The sequence below is a fragment of the Hylobates moloch genome, unplaced genomic scaffold (assembly GCF_009828535.3).
Source record: "Hylobates moloch isolate HMO894 unplaced genomic scaffold, HMol_V3 SCAFFOLD_14, whole genome shotgun sequence".
NCBI lineage: Eukaryota > Metazoa > Chordata > Mammalia > Primates > Hylobatidae > Hylobates > Hylobates moloch.
Genome location: NW_026652289.1, coordinates 44,943,222 through 44,962,260, shown reverse-complemented (window position 1 = coordinate 44,962,260; position 19,039 = coordinate 44,943,222). Strand labels below are relative to the sequence as shown.

The following is a 19,039-nucleotide window of genomic DNA, read 5'->3' as shown; positions in this document are numbered from 1 at the left end:
AGACCCCATATTTGAAAAAATCTTGGCCAAAAAATGCCATGATTTGGGGAAAGATATGAATCTACAAATCCAAGAAGCTAAATAAACTCCAAGTAGGATAAACCCAAAGAGATCTATCTGAGACACACTATAACCAAACAGTCAAAAGACAGAGGATCTCGAAAGCAGCAAAAGAAAAGAGACTCATCACATATAGGAGATAATAAGATGATCTGCTCATTTCTCAGCAGAAACCTTGAAGGCCAGAAGGCAGTGAAATTATATATATAAAGTGCTAAAAGATAAAAAACTGTCAACTGAAAATTCTGATTCAGGCAAACTGTCCTGCAAAAAAGAGGCAGGAATTAAGACATTCCTAGATAAACATAAGTCGAGGGAATTCATTACCATAAATGCTAAAGGAAATCCTTTAGGTTGAAATAAAAGGAAGCTAGACAGTAACTTGATATAAAGGTCTCTGATAACGGTAAATACATGGGAAAATATAAAAAGCAGCATTATTACAATTTTGGTTTGTAACTTTACTTTTAAAAATGCATAAAAATAATTTAAAATGTTAATGGGCATATAATGTATAAAGATACTATTTGTGACATTTACAAAATGGAGTGGGGTGGTAGAGCTATATAAGAGTTCACGTATGCAATTAACGTTAAGTTGACATCAATTTAAAACCAACTGTTGTAACTTTAGGTTGTCCTATGCAACCTCTATGGTATCCACGATGAAACTATCTATAGAAAAAGGGAATCAAAATGTGCCATTACAAAATATCAAATAAGCACAACAGGAGGCAGTAATGGAGGAAGAGGGACAAAAAAAGCTGTAAGACATACAGGAAACAAAGTGGCAAAAGTCTTTCCCTATCAGTAATTATTTTAAATGTAAATAGATTCAATTCAAAAGCCACAGACTGGCAGAATGGATAAGAACACATGATCCAACTACATTCTATCTATAAGAAAATCACTTTAGCTCTCAAGACATACGTATGTTGAAAATGAAAGGATGGAAAAAGATATGAAAATAATACCCAAAAGAGAGCTGGGGTGGGTATCCTAAAAGACAAACTTTATGTCAAAAACTGTTACAGGCCGGGCACAGTGGCTCAGGCCTGTAATCTCAGCACTTTGGGAGGCTGAGGCGAGCGGATCACCTGAGGTCAGGAGTAGAGACCAGCCTGACCAACATGAAACCCCGTCTCTACTAAAAATACAAAAATTAGCCAGGCATGGTGGTATGTGCCTGCAGTCCCAGCTACTCAGGAGGCTGAGGCAGGAGAATTGCTTGAACCTGGGAGGCAGAGGTTGCAGTGAGCCAAGATTGTGCCACTGCACTCCAGCCTGGAAGGACATTAATAAAAGGGTCAATTCATCAGGAAGATATAATGATTATAGGCATATAAGCACCAAATACCAGAGTTCCAAAATATATGAAGCAAACATTTATAGAACTGAAGGAAGAAACAGATACTTCTAAAATACTGGCTGGAGACTTCAATACTACACTTTTATAATGAATAGAACAATGAGACAATAGAGTTTGAACAATGCTCTAGGCCAACTGGACCTAACAGAATGTATAGAACATCCACCCAACAACAGTAGAGTATACATTTTTTTCTCAAGTGCAAATGGAACATTCTCCAGGATACAACATATGATAGGCCACAAAACAAACATTTATATTTTAAAAGGTAAAGTCATACAAAGTGCCTTTTCTAATAACAGTGAAATGAAACCAAAACTCAGTAATGGAAGGAAAACTGGGAAACTCACAAGTATCTGGAAATTAAATAGCATATGCTTTGATATAGTTTGAATGTCTGTCCCCTCCAAATCACATGTTGAAAAATAATCCCCAGTGCTGGAGGTGGGGTCTGGTGGGATGTGTTTGGGTCATGGGGGCAGCTCCTTCGTGAATGGCTTAGTGCCCTCCCCATGGTAATGAGAGATCTTGCTCTGAGTTTACAGGTAATCTGGTTAAGAGTGTGGCAATTCCCCCGCTCTCTTGCCGTATGATACATCTGCTTCCCCCTTTGCTATGATCCTAAGCTTCCTGAGGCCCTCACCGGAAGCTGAGCAGATGTTAGTTCTATGCTTGTACAGCCTGCAGAACCATGAGCCAAAATAAACTTTTCTTTATAAATTACCCAGCCTCAGGTATTCCTTTATAGCAATGCAAATGGACTAATATACTCTTAAACAACCAAGGGGTCAAAGAAGAAATCGTAAGGGAAATTAGAAAATACTTTGAGACAAATGAAAATGAAGCACACTATGCCAAAAGTTATTAGATGCAGCAAAAACAGTGATAAGGGGGAAATTAACAGCTGTAAATGCCTACAAGACTTTAAATCAACAACCTAACTTAACATGTTATGGAGCTATAGAAAGAATAAACTAAACCTAAAGCTAGCAAAAGGAAGGAAATAATAAAGAACAGAGGTATATAGAGAACAGAAAAACCAGTACAGAAAAAACAAAACCAAAAGATAATTTTTTGAAAAGATCAACAAGATTGACAAATCTTTGGCTAGATGGACTAAGAAAAAAAAAACAAGACCCAAATTACCAAAATCAGAATGAAAGTGGAAACATTACTCCAGGTTTCACAGAAATAAAAAGGATTATAAGAGAGTACCATGAACAACTGAATGCCAACATAATGGATAAATTCCTAGAAATATGCAACCTACCAGGACTGAATCATAAAGAAACAGAATCTGAATAGACCAATGACTAGCAAGGAGATTGAATCAGTAATCAAAAACCTCCCAAAAAAGGATGGTTTCACTGGTTAAATTCTACCAAACATTTTGAGAAGAATTAATATCAATCCTTCTCAAACTCTTCCAGAAAAACTGAAAAGGAAGGAAGTACTTCCTAACTCATTCCATGAGGCCAGCATTAACCTAATAACAAAGCCAGACAGAGACACTACAAGAAAATTGCAGGCCAATATCCCCTGTAAATACTGATGCAAAAATCCTTAATAAAATACTAGCAATCCAAACTCAGCAGCATATTAAAGGATTATACACAATGACTATGTGGAATCTATTTCTGAAATGCAAGACTGGTTCTGCACATGAAGATCAGTGTGATATACCATATGAAGAGAATGAAAGGAAGAAAACCCAGATCTAAAATGGTAAATTTTACCATAAAAAAGGAAGAAAAAAGGAACTGCTAAACTGCTTCCCAAAGTGGCTGTAGCAGTCTACACATCTATCACAGATGCATGCATTCTAGTTGCTCCACATATTCAACATTTGGTGTTGTCAGCCTTTCCCATTTTTAGCCATCCCATTGGGTGTGTAGCGGTATTTCACTGTGGTTTTAATTTGAATTTCCCAGATGACTAATGATGTTCAGCACTTTTTCATGTGCTTATTGGCCTTTCATAATAGCTTCTTCGGGCAAGTGTCTGGACAGATACTTGCCTATAATAAATTGGGTGGTTTATCTTTTATTACTGAGTTATAGTTCTTTATATATCTGTGGATACAGTCCTTTCAAATATAATTTGTAAATATTTTTCTCCAGTATGGCTTGCCTGCTCATTTTCTTAGCTGTGTTTGAATGAGCAAACTTTGTAAATTTTGAAGAAGTCTAATTTATCAAATTTTCTTTTTATGGTTGTTGCTCTTTTCTTTTTAAGACACGGTCTTGCTCTGTCACCTAGGTTGGAGTGCAGTGTACAATCATGGCTCACTGCAAGCCTCAACCTCCTAGGCTCAAGCAATCCTCCTGCAACTGGGACCACAGGCACGTGCCACCACCACGCACCACCGCCACAGGCAACTAATTAAAAAAAATTTTTTTTTCTAGCGATGAGGTCTCATTATCTTGCTGAGGCTGGTCTTGAACTCCTGGACTCAAGTAATCCTCCCACCTTGGCCTCCCAAAGTGCTGAGATTACATGTATAAGCCACTGCACCTGGCTGGTTGTTGCTTTCTGCATCTGAGAAATCTTTGTCCACTTTCAAGTCACTGAGGATATTCTGGTATGTTTCTCTCTACAAGCTTTATGGTTTTAGCTATTGTATGTAGGTCTATGAATTTCTCTATGGTATGAGATAGGAGTTGTGGTTCTTTTTTTTTTTGCATAGGAATATCCAATTATCCTAACGCCACTTGCTGAAAAAATTTCACATTAGCCACTGATCATATAAATGTGATCTGTTTCTTGGATTTCTATTCTGTCCCATGGTTGTATTTGTTTGCTTTATGCCAGCACCACACTGTCTTATTTTAAGTTTTGAAGCCAAACAGGGCATATCTTCCAACTTTTTAAAGTTTGCTTTGCTTATTCAAGATCCTTCTCATTTTCATATATAATTTAGAAACAGTCTGTAGACTTCTACAGAAAAAAAGCCTGCTGAAATTTTGATTGGGATTGCATTGAATTGAAACACCAATTTGGGTAGAAGTGAATGTTAACACTGAGCCTTCCAGTATGTGAACATGATATGCCTCACCATTTATTCAAGTGTTCATTAAATTTTTCAGCAATGTTTTATGGTTTTCACTGTAAAGTTCTGGTCATCTTTTATTAAATTTTTTCCTAATTTTAATTTTTTTATTTTATTTTCTACTGTAAATGGGACCAGGCTTTTGGTTTCATTTTCCAGTTGTTGGTTGCTAGTACATAAAATACAACTCACTTTTGTATATTGAGCTGTGTTGTATGACATTGGTAAATCAAATCCGCTTATGAGTGCTAATAATTGTTTGTATATTCCTTAGAATTTTCTACATAAAATCATGTCATCTGCAAACAAAAGCAAATGTATGTCTTACTTTTTGTTCTTTAAACCTCTTTCTCCTTTGTCTATTGCAATGATGAGGACCACCAATACAAGGTTGAACAGAAGAGGTAAGAATGGGCACTCTTACCTTGTTTCCGATCTTAAGAATGTATTCAATATCTGATGCCATTAAATATAATGTTAGCTGTATGTTTTGAGACAGGGTCTCACTTTGTCGCTCAAGTTGGAGTGCAGTGACATGATCATGGCTCACTGCAGCCGCAACCTCCGGGGCTTCAAGTGATCCTCCTGCCTTAGCCTCCCAAGTAGCTTGGGACTACAGAAGTGCATCACTATGCCCGGCTAACTTTTATTTTTTTTGTAGAGACAAGGTCTCACCATGTTGCTCAGGCGGCTCTTAAGACTCCTGGGCTCAAGTGATCCTCCCACCTTGGCCTCCCAAAGCTAACAGCACTTTAAAGATGTTCCAGTGTTTTCTGGCCTTCATAGTTTTTGATGGGAAGTCAGAGGACATGAGAATTACTGTTTTCTTATATGTAATGTGCCACTTTTCCTCTGGCTGATTTCAAGATTTATCTTTAGCCTGTTAGCTGCCTATGACACATCTGACATGGGTTAAGGTTCACTGCGCTTCTTGAATCTATATGCATATGCATGTGCATATACCCTCCACCAAATCTGGAAAAATCTTAGCCAGTATATTTCCTAATATTTTTTTCTGCCCCAAGAGAGGTTTTTTCTACTCATAAAGAATACGAAGACCAGATGATTCCTTTAAAGTACTTTCAGGAAAAAAATCATCAACCCAGGATGCTATATCTAACAAAAATATCCTGCAAGAATAAAGGGAAAATGAAATATTCTTAAGAAAAAAAATTTGTTACCAGTTACCATTTGTTACCTTGCAATATAAGGACAGAATTTTTTTAGAACCCTATTTCCTAGTGTTAAGTCCATTATCTCATATGATTTTATGGGTTTTAACTCTCTCTCTCTCTCTAGAAACTTAAAAGAGGCAGGATCTTACCTGAGAAAAATATTCTTCTGAAATGCGTGCAGCCCACTCGATGCAGTACTGCAGGGGTCGGCAGGGATTGGACACATCAGCACATTTAATCAGCATTCGTTTGATTAGAGTCCGGTTCTCTGGAGTCCTAAGCATAGTGCTTATCACTTCCTGATTTTTATCAGTTTCCTGAAACATGAGTGGAATTCAAAGCAATCAAAATGGGTCCCTTGGTGCCAAGCCCTCTCTTACTGGTCTGTCCCACTGTAAGCATAAAAAGAGCACTAGTCAGGATCTATAAGGATCTCACAAAACAGTGCCAAGGATACTGTGAGCATTGAGCTTGGCCTCTCATTTTACCCAGAAGAAAACCAAGGCTCAGTGAGATTCCAACAGGACCGGAAGTGGAGGGTAGCACTAGGGGTTGGTATATCTGCCCTTCCCCTTTTCCTTGCCTCTTTCTTCTCTTCCTCTCACTAAATCTCACAGTTGCCTTTTTTTCTGTTCCACTCTCTCTCTCCCCCTTGGTAAGAACTCAAAGACTGGTTTTGTCTTTTATTATATTTATTTAAAAGAGTATGAGCTGAAAAAAATAAATTTCTCTGCCCTCACAACAAATGGGCTCTTGTAGCCCAACAGCCTCCCTACTTCTCAACCCAGTCCTATGATAGGGCAGATTTCCAAGATCACACCTAACATTTCTGATGGATAAAGGACTTAAGAGTCATTCTCTGTTGATCTGCACTCACAAGAAGATCTAATGGTAAGCATGAAAAGTATTATTTATTACATTTTACAAATGAGGACACTGAGACTCAGGGAGGTGAAGTGACTTGTCCAAAGCAACCAGCTGAGCCAGGATAAAAACTTAAGTTCTGCCTTTAGTCCCAGGATGCCTTCCACTCACAGTACCACATGCTGTCTGCATCCAAGGATCCCCAATGGATACGGATCAATTTATGATGTAATAGAACCGCTATTTGTAGGCTCTCTGAAGAGAATTCAGGTTAGAGGGTATTGGGGCAGAGAGCAATTAAAAAGACCAGAGGCAAGCAGGTCTCCTCAGTCTGATTCAGTGCCCATCAAGCAATATTCCAAAGGAGTTAGTCATATGATTTCAATATGCAACAGCAGTAGCCTAAGAAGCCCTGATGGTCCCAGCTCAGAGGGAACAGACTGCCATCAAGACGGACAGGTGGCATCCTGACTCTAGGCTTCCCACGCTTCCTGGAGAGTGCCAAAATGAATACTACACCGGTGACACTTCAGTAGCTATCCTCGCTCCAGGTTTCCACTGTGACAAGCTCTGTGCTGACCCTTCTTTCTTCAGATCCGTTAATACATGCAGTGTGACTAGAGTTTCATACTGCCAGCCTGCAAACTATTCTCTTTCATCTTCCTTTCTCCTGCTCTGACCCACTGGATATTGATTTTCAGCCTCTCAGAAGTAACCCCACGTACTGACAACAGATGAGATGAGAACCACAATGTTAAGTGGAGCAGAGAACTCAGCTAGGTCTAAGGGCTGTCCAGAGTAGACAGAGGAAACCAAGTCTGTGAGGTGTGTGGTTTCCTTCTGTGGCATGAGGTCAGCCAGGAGTGGTGGCCAGGTGACAATCAGCCCTATCCAGAATGGCAGGGCAGGAGCCAATAAAAGAGGCTGGTACAGGCACCTCTGTTAAAAGTCTTTGGAAAGAGAGTGAAGTCAGGGGCAGGCTGACAAATTGACAGAACAGGAAAGGGTGAAGAAACAGAGTTCTCAACATCAGGTTAAACCAAAGTGTCATGGGGTAATATGCTAGAAAACCAGGGCGTAGACAAAGGCCATGGCTAAACAAATGAGTTGCAGAAGTAAAATGGAGTTAGAAGTCAAGGAATTGTGATCCTAGCCTGTGAGGATAAGTCATCCCTGTGTGTGGCAAATACCTCAGGATGGGGATAGGAGCTGGGGAGGAGGGTAGGAGAGAAGACTGTCAGCTGCTGCCAACACATTCAGTAAATGTGGGCCTCAAAGGAAGAGGGTTCATGAAAGAACATATTCTTTAAGTTGCTGACGACACAATGAATCCAGTATAATAGGCACCAGTTCTTAAGTGCCTACCATGTACCATGCTCATCAGTCCTATGCCTTGAGACTTACTATCCCCATTCTACAGATAAGCAAATGATGGGAGCTTGGGCCTGTATGCTTCCTCAGCTGGAGTCTCCTGCCTGGTGAGAGGGTTGTTATCCTTGCCCAGCAGTTGTTGTGGACTCCATGCCTCAAATGTAGAAACAGGGGCAACAATAATGTCACCCTTGTGACACAAATACAGTGTCTTTCTCAATCCACACACTCCTCTAAGTGAGGACCAAGAGAGGATAGCTGCTGCTACCATGATATGTGCCCAGTGGGAGTGGCTAGAAAGAGATATCAAGGGCTCCAACTGATCACAGAATGGCAAAGAAGGGAGGGGGATATTAGTGAGAAAGGGTGCAGGAATAGTCAACCTGTCTAAAGTTAGCTTATCCAAAATCTGACCTTCCTTTCGAGTTTTCCCATCTAGTAGGATGTGCTAATTTTTTTCCTGCCAAGTTTTTCCACTTTAAATAACTTTTTAACCAATAAAAACTAAATTCAGCGAGCCCACTGTGACGGTTAATACTGAGTGTCAACTTGATTGGATTGAAGAATACAAAGTATTGATCCTGGGTGTTTCTGTGAGAGTGTTGCCAAAAGAGATTAACATTTGAGTCAGTGGGCTGGGGAAGGCAGATCCACCCTTAATCTGGTGGGCACAATCTAATCAATTGCCATCAAATATAAATCGGGCAGAAAAACATGAAAAGGCCTCCCAGCCTACATTTCTCCCATGCTGGATGCCCTCTGCCCTTGAACATCAGACTCCAAGTTCTCCAGTTTTGGGACTCAGACTGGCCATTTGAAGCCTATTGTGGGACCTTGTGATCATGTAAGTTATTACTTAATAAACTCCCCTTTGTGTGTGTGTGTGTGTGAATCCTATTAGTTCTGTCCCTCTAAGAGTCTAATAGACTCACTGAGGGAACCCTTCTGTGGCTGATATTGTAGCCCATGTGTCTCCATAACCCAACAGTACAAGGGCCCCAAACACAGGTTCTCTTTGCAATAAGTTTCCCTTACCCCATTTTCTTCTAGGGTTGCCAAGGGTTTGTTGATGCTGTTGACAAATTTGTTGACATGCTCAAAGTGCTTTGTCATTTCTGTGGCTAAGACCATGTCGATAATCCCCTGGCGCAGTGTCCGATAGTCATTCCTGTTTTCGATGACAAATTAGAGGCTGCTACAGATTACTGATCCAGACTAGACAGGTACTCCTGAAAACAATCTGTTATCCAGGTATATGTCCTCTGCAGCTATAAATCTAATGCCACTGAAAGTCACAAGGCACATTTTAAAAAGACGTGGAAGTTATGGGTTAGTGCCTAGATCGTTAGCAAGGAGAACCCAAAAAGATGTTAAAACCAAAAGCTATAAGGCAAAACTTTATAGTTGCAGTGTTTATCTTGTCAATGAAGATAGAGATCTGTGGTCAGAAAGAATATATCCCACGTGGAGGTACCTTGAGACCCAACAATTTTAGTGCCCATAGAATGTGAGGACCGATCTTCTGAAAGCCGAGAAATCATAGGGAGTACTTGATACCTCTACCTCTAACCCTTGCTTTTATTTTAGTACTTTAAAAAATTCATGTCTTGAAGGGGTAATCCATGTAATTCAAAATTTGAAGGCATATGAATGAATATGAAATAAAGTCTCTATTCAACCCCTTTTCTGCAGTTGAGCAGAAAACTTTCTCTGGCAAGTTAATAGGGTCTCATGTAGTTTTCCATTGATAACTATAAGCAAATATGAATAGAAACTACTTTAACTCCACCTCTGAAATACTAGAACATGGCAGAAGGGAGTTTTACAAAATCAAGAATCCTCTTCTTTAAAAATCCAAATTAGTAAGTATTCTTCATGACACAATGTTTTTTCGTTCTTCAACCGATATTCACTAAGTTCCTAGTATGTACCAACCACTGTGGCACTGAGGACACAGTGACATATGACCCTTGTGACCTTACAGAGCTTAAGAATCTAATCAGACATTACACAAATAATTAAAAAATAATTATTAAATAAGAAATGTGATACGTGCTATGAAGAAATCTGGGATTGAATAATTAGAGGGTTTAACTTAGCATGAAAGATCAGGGAAGGCTCTGTTGCTCAAGCTGGAGTGCAGTGGTGTGATCACGGTTCACTGCAGCCTCAGCCTCCTGGGCTCAAGCAATCCTCCCACCTTAGCCTCCTGAGTAGCTGGAACTACAGACACAACCACCGAGCCTGGCTAATTTTTTTTTTTCCTTTTGTAGAGACAGGTCTCCCTGTGTTGCCCAGGCTGATCTCAAACTCCTGGGCTCAAGTGATTCTCCTGTCTCAGCCTCCCAAAGTGATAGGATTATACACATGAGCCACTATGCCCGGCCCACTGTATACTTTGTATACTTTAAATGGGTGAACTGTGTAAGATGTGAATTATATCTCAATATAGCTGTTTAAAAAAGACAGAGAGGGATCAACACACTCCCCAATCATTGTTCTTACCTCTCCATGTTTTTAAATATATTGCATTTATCATCTCCAGTGGTCAGCTGGAAGGCCAAGGCCGCATGGTGGCTCTCCAGCACAGCAGTGTCATTGTACAAAATGGCCAGCTCACTTCCAGCATTACACAGGAAGGAGTTGGTTCTCCCAGGGTGATCCACATCATGAATGGTGGCTGCAATGAGTGCAGCGACCTCATCAATTGGATCTAAAGTTTCCTGAAAACAAGAGAACTTTTAAAAACTGGGGTATGACATTGAAGGCAAGGAAGCCTTCTGTATAGTTTTCTTTCTCCCCTATTACTTGCAGGTAAGAATATTTCAGATTTCTAAGAAAAGCATACTACGTGAGCAAATCTAGTTTTCCTATCTCCACCCTGAAACAGTAATATTTCTGCATATTTGTTAGTCTCACACAAGTTAAGGACTTACCAAAATACAGGTGTTCTCAACAGATAGGAGTCACCTCCTCAGCCAGTCTTTCTCTAGACCCATCACAAAAAAAGTCCTTAGTCTGAGATATTGACTTAGACCAGCATAAACTAATATTAATAAAGGAGAGAAACAATTTTAAATAAAATTTAAAATAGGCACCACTTACATTAACTGGGAATTGGTTTAGTTTTCTTCCCCCTTTTAGTGCTATTTTTGTCAGGTTGATGTCAGAGTTTTGTGAGTTTGACAAAATGATCTGGAAGTTTTCCATCTTTTTCAAGACTCTGAAAAGGTTTATGTAATATGGAAAAATTCCTTAAAGGGCTAAAGAATTCACCTGTCCATCTGGGTCAGGAGCCAACTTTTGAAGAAATTAAATAATAATTTTAAAATTACTAAAATTACTTCCATGTTATTGGCCTCTTTGTTTACTTCTTACATCAATTTAATTTAAAACATTCCATTAAAACTATTTTAAAGCTTTTGATTTAGTACACATGTGTGCGGTACTTCTGTTTTCTGCTTTAAATTTGTATTTTTTGTGTCTTTATATCTTAACTAGTTTGGCTAGAACATCTATTTTCTTGGTTATTTCCAAGAGCCACATTGGATTATCATTTTGCTTTTCCCATGTTTTTTTTCTTCCCTTTTTAAAGTAATGAAGGCATTTAAAACATAAACCTTTAAATATATAATTGGCTTCATTCTATAGGTTTTGATAGATAAGCTTCTCATTTTTGTTGTTTTCTAACTAATGTCATTTTTGGTTTTATTTCTTTGTTGATTCCCAAATTATTCAGAATATTTTCTCATTTGTTGTAGCTGACATTTTAAATGTAACCATTAGTTATTTTATTTTATTGTGTTGTGGTCAGAAAATATAGCCTATGAAGTTTAGAAGTTCAACACATTATGTCCCAGTATAAGATCATTTTTGGAAATACCCTACAGACTCTTGAGATGTATAGCTAATAAATCAGCCTTGCAAATTTATTTAAATTGATTTAAATTAAAATTCAATAATTTAAATTTTAAGTGCACAAATAGTATGGTATGTGAATTACATTTCAATAAATGCTCTTTTTTTTTTTTTTTGAGACAAGAGTCTTGCTCTGTCACCCAGGCTGCAATGCAGTGGCATGATCTTGGCTCACTGCAACCTCCACCTCCTGGGTTCAAGTGATTCTCCTGCCTCAGCCTCCCAAGTAGCTGGGATTATAGGCCTGTGCCACCATGCCCAGCTAATTTTTCTATTTTTAGTAGAGATGGTGTTTCACCATGTTGGCTAGGCTGGTCTCAAATTCCTGATCCATCTGCCTTGGTCTCCCAAAGTACTGGGATTACAGGTGTGAGCCACCATGAAATTTCAATAAATGCTCTTAAAAACTGTTTTCAGTTAGCTCTCTAAATATATATTTGTATGTTGTCTATAGAGTAGTTTAAAAGCAATACAGCAAAAATTGGGTTCTTTATATGCTGAGCCATGTTGACACAGATGTCCCTCTGTTGTTACTTGTTTTCATAATTTAGAAAATAGTCCCCTTCTCTGGACACTTATTTTACCTACAGTCTGATTTTTTTCTAGAAAAAAAAAAAGAAAAAAACCAGAAATAAGAACTAGAGGGAGCACGGAAAGTTCTGAGAAGGTTTATCCTTCAAGGTGAGGAATGAACACTTGTTCACTCCATGTGCCAGATGTCATCTTCTACTTTGCTCTCTGCCAAATGCTAGTCCTGTGACACAGAGGAGGAAATGCAGCCAGGAGCCACTTGCCCTGGCCCTGCATGATTGCAGTCATCTTAGGCCCCAGCCAAGGGAACAACAGGTCAAGGGCAGAAACCTCAGAAACTAAAGGGGTTTGGCATGGCCCAAAAGTGGCCTATGACTGGGGTACAGGAGAGGAAATGATGAGAGGAGCTCATTGTTGAGGTGAGTGTGGAGAGCTGTAAAGTTTAAAGTTTAAATCCTGAGGGAGGTGGGAAGCTGCTCCCGGGAATGACAATATCAGGTGTGCTGTGTCAGAAAGATCGCATTGGCAGTAGGGCAAGGGCATTCCACGGGAGGCCGGGCAGGCAAAAATTCTGGTTTGGAACTGCCCAGATGGGAAAGGATTGCAGGGGGCCTCACTGGGACAGCAGCAGGAGATGAATCTGAGAACATTTAGGTGTGATAGGAGGCAAGGTCAGATGATCAAACAGATGTAAGGGGTCGAGGAGTGGAAAGAACCAAGGATGACTCTCGGTTTCTAATCTGGGTATCTGGTTGGATAATGGAACCCTGGATTAGGTGGATAACCCTGGGTGGGAGCAGTGCTGGGAACAGAGATGATGAACTTGGCCTAAGAGCCCTGCAGACTTTCATGTACAGATGGAGGCCCTAAAGTGGGGATATCCAACAGTTACTTAGCTCTACTAGGGTACAGGCTTGGAGTGAGACCCCCAGAATAGCCCTATCCTGTCCTTGCTGGGTTTCTCCTCCGGGACCAAATCCTGCCTCTTGTACCCTCATGGAATGGCTGGGATTATGTCATGAATTAACACATCAATTTCCCAAAGCTAGCGTGGCCTCCTGCCTGATTCCTCGTGTGGCCTTGCCCTTCCTGTGCCAGGCTGCACACGTGAGCAGTCATGCTATGTATCTTAGTGGAGGCAGGAGCACTTGACTCTCCCCACTGCTCCTGCCCATTAAATGTAGCATGTAAACAACAACTCACCTTTATCCTCTCCTTGGAGAGAAAATAGGCAGTGGCATGAAGCACATCAGCAGAATGTGTAGAATTGTGGTAGGGATTGGAAGAATGATAATTGGCTTCGATAATTTGTAACCATGATCTTAGCGTTGACTCGGAGCAGTGTAAGAATTCACAGATTCCAAAGCGAGCAAACATTTTGAGACCAAGATAAATCAAAGGCCTATAGAGAGAAAAAAACCCCACAATATTAGAACAAAGCAAACAAACAGGCCAAGTGCTTGAGGCCTGATAGGTTCCAAGCCAAATTTCAGAGAGTGCAGGGCAGCAAAGTGGAGACTGCTTGGGCTGTGCTGGCCTCTCTCTGGTGGGGCCAACCAACTCTGGTTCCACTTCTTGCCCTCAGGGGACCACGATGCACGGGTGAGAGCTGGCTGTCCACAGCAGCTCTGACCTCAGCCTCGTTGGGGCTCCCGATTTGCTGGGGGGAGTTTGCTCATTCTGTCCTTCCAGGTTCAGCTTCCTACTTGCACTACTGGATTCCTCAAAATAACCCTTTCTCCAGGCTAAGCTTGTACCACCTTGAACACTAACCTCTCCTTTGGACTTGCTGGACCGATGCCATTGGCCAGACATCCCGCCTATAAGAAAACATTTCCTGAAAATGTCATATGAGCCAGACACTGCCGTATGCAATGGAATATTCTCAACACCCACCTTTCTGGAGGTGGGTGTTACAGTATGAGGGGTTTTCCCCTGAGGTGACCAGCTGGCCACCAAGTTAGGTTCTTACTTGAGAAATCACCTTGACCCAGCATCTGGCCCTTGCCTTTGAAGGCCAAGAAACTGGCTGTGTTGAGGCAGTATCCAGAAGTGATCACAGGACTTAAACTGACCTGCCTTAGCCCAATTCACATGGATGTAATGTCACTAGCATGTAAATCAGGTGCTCAAAGACTCATGTGCCAAGGGAGTATTTTTTTCCACTCTCCTTGGCTGTGCTGCGAGATGGGGAAGTAGAACGTATCAGAAGGTTAACTCAAGGGGCGCATGAAAAAGTCAGGGGCTTATCTTGGGGACAGGTTGCCCAGACTGAGATGAAACCTGAGGAGCCATCCCATGGCCCAACCGAGCACACCTCTCCTGAGACACCCTTGGGGCAGTCCTGGCTGGAATCAGCTCTGTGGACCTCCCTTTCTTGTGTGCCCAGCCAACCATCACCTTTGGTTAACAGCTCTTCTCCCGCAAGGGAAAAAACTCAAGACAAAACCCCATTCCTGCTCCCACTCTCTGTGATCACACCCAGATGAGGATGACTGGGGCTTTGGGTGTCCCTATGCCTATCACCAACACAATAACCAAAAGCTGGAAGCAGCTCTTATCACATCTAATAAATTTTGGTTCTAGGCTCTGAGCAGGTCTCTTACAGCAATTTTAACAATTACCACCTACAGGAGAAATATCTTTATTTCACGGAAAAAAGTCCTGTGCTACTTGGAGAAGTCACTGGCTCAGTTGCTTGCTTTCCATGAATGTGCCATCACTGTGGCCAGGAGACTCTCCCCCAGGCCCCGGTGACTCAGAGCCACCTGGTGCCCTGCTAATCCTTCCTCAGGGCCCCTCCCTGACCAGATACTAGGCTTGTGCACAATCCACACTCCTCAGGTAGCCTCCTCACACAGGCCCTGGGAATCTAGTTCTCCCTCTGCTGAGCTCTGCATGAACTCACCTATTGTGGGTGGCAGCCTCCAGTTCAAAAATATCAAAGTCCCAGTATTCCTCATTTTCCATGGCCCGAGCTATCCGTGGTGGGACATCCTCAAGGGAGATGGGAGTGATTATATTGCTTGAAACCATTTGAGTGTCTGTAAAGTGATGTAATTTGGAGAACAAATAGGCTTTAAAGGATTAACTTTTTTTTTTTTTTTTTTTTTTGAGACGGAATCTCACTCTGTTGCCCAGGCTGGAGTGTTGCAGTACGGTCTCAGCTCACTGCAACCTCCGCCTCCTGGGTTCAAGCGATTCTCCTGCCTCAGCCTCCTGAGTAGCGGGATTACAGGCACCTGCCACCATGCCTGGCTAATTTTTTGTATTTTTAGTAGAGACAGGATTTCGCCATGTTGGCCAGGCTGGTCTCGAACTCCTGACCTTGTGATCTGCCCATCTCAACAGTGTGAGCCACCGCTCCCAGCCAGGATTAACTGTTTCTTAGGGAGGACAGTACTGCCTCAGGGACAGCTGCTTTGTTTCTGAGGCTTTATGACATACCAAGAAACTTGTTAATGAGGTGAAAAATTATTTTCATCACTTAAGCTAGAGTGCAGTATTATAGACAGCAATCTAAGAAATTAAAAAGGAAAAACTTACTTTTTGTTGAAAGAACATATTCATTCCCTGATAGTCTTCGCAAACCATCCTGATAAAAATCAAGGAAACAAGAAAAAGAAAAGTCACAACTATTCTTTCCTTCCTGGAAACTCCAGGTGGTCCTCCCACAGGACAGCTCAGGGCAGCCCTCTCCACCAATCCACTCAAGGCTGCCCTGGGCCCAGCAGGTCCACCCCTGTGATCGACGACTGACCTCAGTCACTTACTGGAGAGCACAACAGGCTAATTCTAGGAAAGATGGTCCTGGCCCTGTTGGAAGCTAAACTCAGGAGCAAGGTCAACACGTGGGAGGTGAGCTTGCATCTTTTGAGGGGTGGGTGGTCCTTAAGCCCAGCATTCTTGCTTGCACTCCAGGACCATTTGGTTTCTTAGGGACAACTCCACTCTGCCCTCAGTCCTTCTCCTCCATTTTCCTGCAACCCTCCTCACTCTGAGGACACGAGGCTTTCCTGGAAACATTAGCTCCTCTCTCACCTTGTAAGTGACCTCATTCCCCCCAGTTGACTCTCCTGGGCTCCTCACCACTGCTTCCAGACCACCTGGCCCAAACCCATACTCTCAGCAGCCCCTTTTCTCCAGTCCTGTGGCTGTTCTCATCTACTCACCTCCAGGACACTATCCTACCCCATCCCTCATCATTTTCACCTCTTACCTACAGTCTGGAGGAGACTCTGTCTCAAATAGCCAAGACTACAGTGAGGTATTATCAGGATTGGAAACACTCTACCTTCTAGATTTCTGCCTGGAACCTTATTTTTATAAAATCCAGTGACTTCGGAAAGCAGGCATTGGGAGGGAGGTGGATTTTGCTTCTGACCAAGACAAAAGCTGACAGAGCAATGGAATAATCTGTGCTGCACAAAGTTGTCCCTCTCTTGTGAGAGCTCTACACCAGACACGCTGAAGGAGACATCCAGGACCCCTCAAGAGTCTGTGGCACAAAGCCCCCTTCTACTGAAAGATTCCCAAGAATCCCTCTTTCCTACAGTCATCCAAATGTGTGTGGGATGCTTTGAAGGCCAAACTGTTGCACCCCCTGACACCATTTTAAATACATATGGCGGGAGAAAGACAGACTTTCTGTTCTACACTGTCCCAGTTTTGAAGATCTTTAATACAACTAAACAAGCTTTATTTAGATAAACTACTGTAGAGCCCTAAGCAACACTGGAGAACTGGCTCAGCAGACTGTCAGGATTACATTCCTCCCTGCTCTGCTCCAAGCTAAACTCTCCCTAGGAGGCGGGCAGCAGGTGGGTGCTTGGCCAGAGAATAGCAGAACCCAGGCAATGGAGGAGAGTTTAGGTCTTGACCGAACCCTACAGAGCCCTGCCTGCCTCTTCAATGAGATCTGTTTAAGTGAATAACTTCTGAGAAAACAACCAAGAACAGACAGGCTCCAGCTAGGAGTCTAGTCAAATATACTTACAGACATTAAGCCCCCAACAAGGTCATTGGCATGGGGATCATCATCTTTAGCACCAAACTGTGGTGAATATAACTCAGTGGTTCTTAGAATTTCCAGCACACGGTCTAGGGCTTCTGTCACAGGCATGGGACTACTTTCCTGGGCAGCATTGATAATACTGATTACCTACATTTTGGAAAGAAAATACTTGAGTTTCATAACCTTAAAAACAATGGGAGAGCCAGGCATGGTGGTGCGTGTCTATGATCCCAGCTACTCAGGAGGCTGAGGTGGGAGAATTACTTGAGCCCAGGAGTTTGAGACTAGCCTGGGCAACAGAAATGAGAGAGCACATCTCTAAAAAACAAATAACAGCAAAAACAAAACAAAACAAAACCCAACAGGACTCAGTCTGGCCATAGTACTTAATACCAACTTAAGACTAGTTAAAATGCCCATGTCACACATCCTCTCTCTTCAGAGGAGGCTACTAGCACCATACAACTATGACAGCATTCTCATTACTGTGGGTCCCTGTTTCTTCTCATTGGAAATGATCCTTGGGGAGAACAAGGAGTATGTGTGCTCAATGGAGACAGACCACAAACTGCTTCACCTTGGTGATGGGCGCCTCAATTGTCATGGAATGTATCCGGGCCATGGAAGAGTGTCGTCTCTGGCTGGAAACTGTGGAGAAAGGGATGCACAAATCAGGGCGTGCACAGCCCTGGGCACCTGTCTTGACAGCAGAGGGCTCACTGTGCTTGGCTGCATGATGAAGGGGGAGGATAGAACTGAGTTTGCTGAGCTTCCTTCCCATCCTAACAAGCCTGGGGGCCGGGCGCTGTGGCTCACGCTTGTAATCCCAGCACTTTGGGAGGCCGAGGCGGGTGGATCCCGAGGTCAGGAGATCGAGACCACGGTGAAACCCTGTCTCTACTAAAAATACAAAAAATTAGCCGGGCGTGGTGGCGGACGCCTGTAGTCCCAGCTACTCGGAGAGGCTGAGGCAGGAGAATGGCGTGAACCCGGGAAGCGGAGCTTGCAGTGAGCCGAGATTGTGCCACTGCACTCCAGCCTGGGCGACAGAGCGAGACTCCGTCTCAAAAAAAAAACCAAAAACAAAAACAAAAAAAACCAAAAACAAACAAGCCTGGGGTTCTGGCATAACCAATTCTGTTTCCTTCAGTTCTAGGCACTAGAATGCACATATGCCCCCATGGACTGAACTTCTGATGTCACAGGCCAGAGAGAAAACAGAGGAAACAATCTAGCAAGCCAAAGTCAAACAGCCTCTTTTTGTGTCTATGACAATAAGCCTTTATAATTATTTAGCTTGCCATTCTCTAGGAGTAAAAATGTTCTGGAAGACAATGCCACACAACGCTCTTTGTTTCATATATGGCAGGAGCAATACATTCAACTCACCAATAACTGAAACACACAAATTTCTGGTTAAATTTTTCAAGGTACCCTCTGGTGCTTCCCACTGTTATGTTTAATCTAGACTGATTAGGTAAATATCTTAAATGAGGCAGGCAGCAATTCTTAGGCTCTAAAGTTTGTTAATTTCTGTTGTTCCTGTCAAGATATGGTTCCTTTGGGGTGAGAAGAAGCCCGCGCAATATAGGCATAAAAAACATTAACATCCAGTCCTGGGTATCTCCACAAACAATCCCATCAGGCTAAATGCTGCTTCCCAAAGATGTTACAGGACCAGGCGCTGTC

The 19,039-nt window shown here is 42.1% G+C and overlaps 1 protein-coding gene across 3 annotated transcripts in view; it reads right to left on the bottom strand.

Moving 5' to 3' along the window:
* PDE8A (phosphodiesterase 8A) overlaps positions 1-19,039 on the bottom strand; it is a 156,851-nt gene that overhangs the window by 6,912 nt on the left and 130,900 nt on the right. For all 3 annotated transcript variants that reach the window (XM_058427347.1, XM_058427346.1, XM_032174134.2), the window contains exons 13-20: positions 17,928-17,998; positions 17,333-17,497; positions 15,883-15,931; positions 15,245-15,380; positions 13,540-13,738; positions 10,393-10,610; positions 8,923-9,055; positions 5,802-5,969 (exon numbers count right to left, since the gene is read on the bottom strand). In XM_058427347.1, the coding sequence (XP_058283330.1) occupies positions 5,802-5,969; positions 8,923-9,055; positions 10,393-10,610; positions 13,540-13,738; positions 15,245-15,380; positions 15,883-15,931; positions 17,333-17,497; positions 17,928-17,998 (1,139 nt within the window). The remainder of the gene's footprint in view (positions 1-5,801; positions 5,970-8,922; positions 9,056-10,392; positions 10,611-13,539; positions 13,739-15,244; positions 15,381-15,882; positions 15,932-17,332; positions 17,498-17,927; positions 17,999-19,039) is intronic.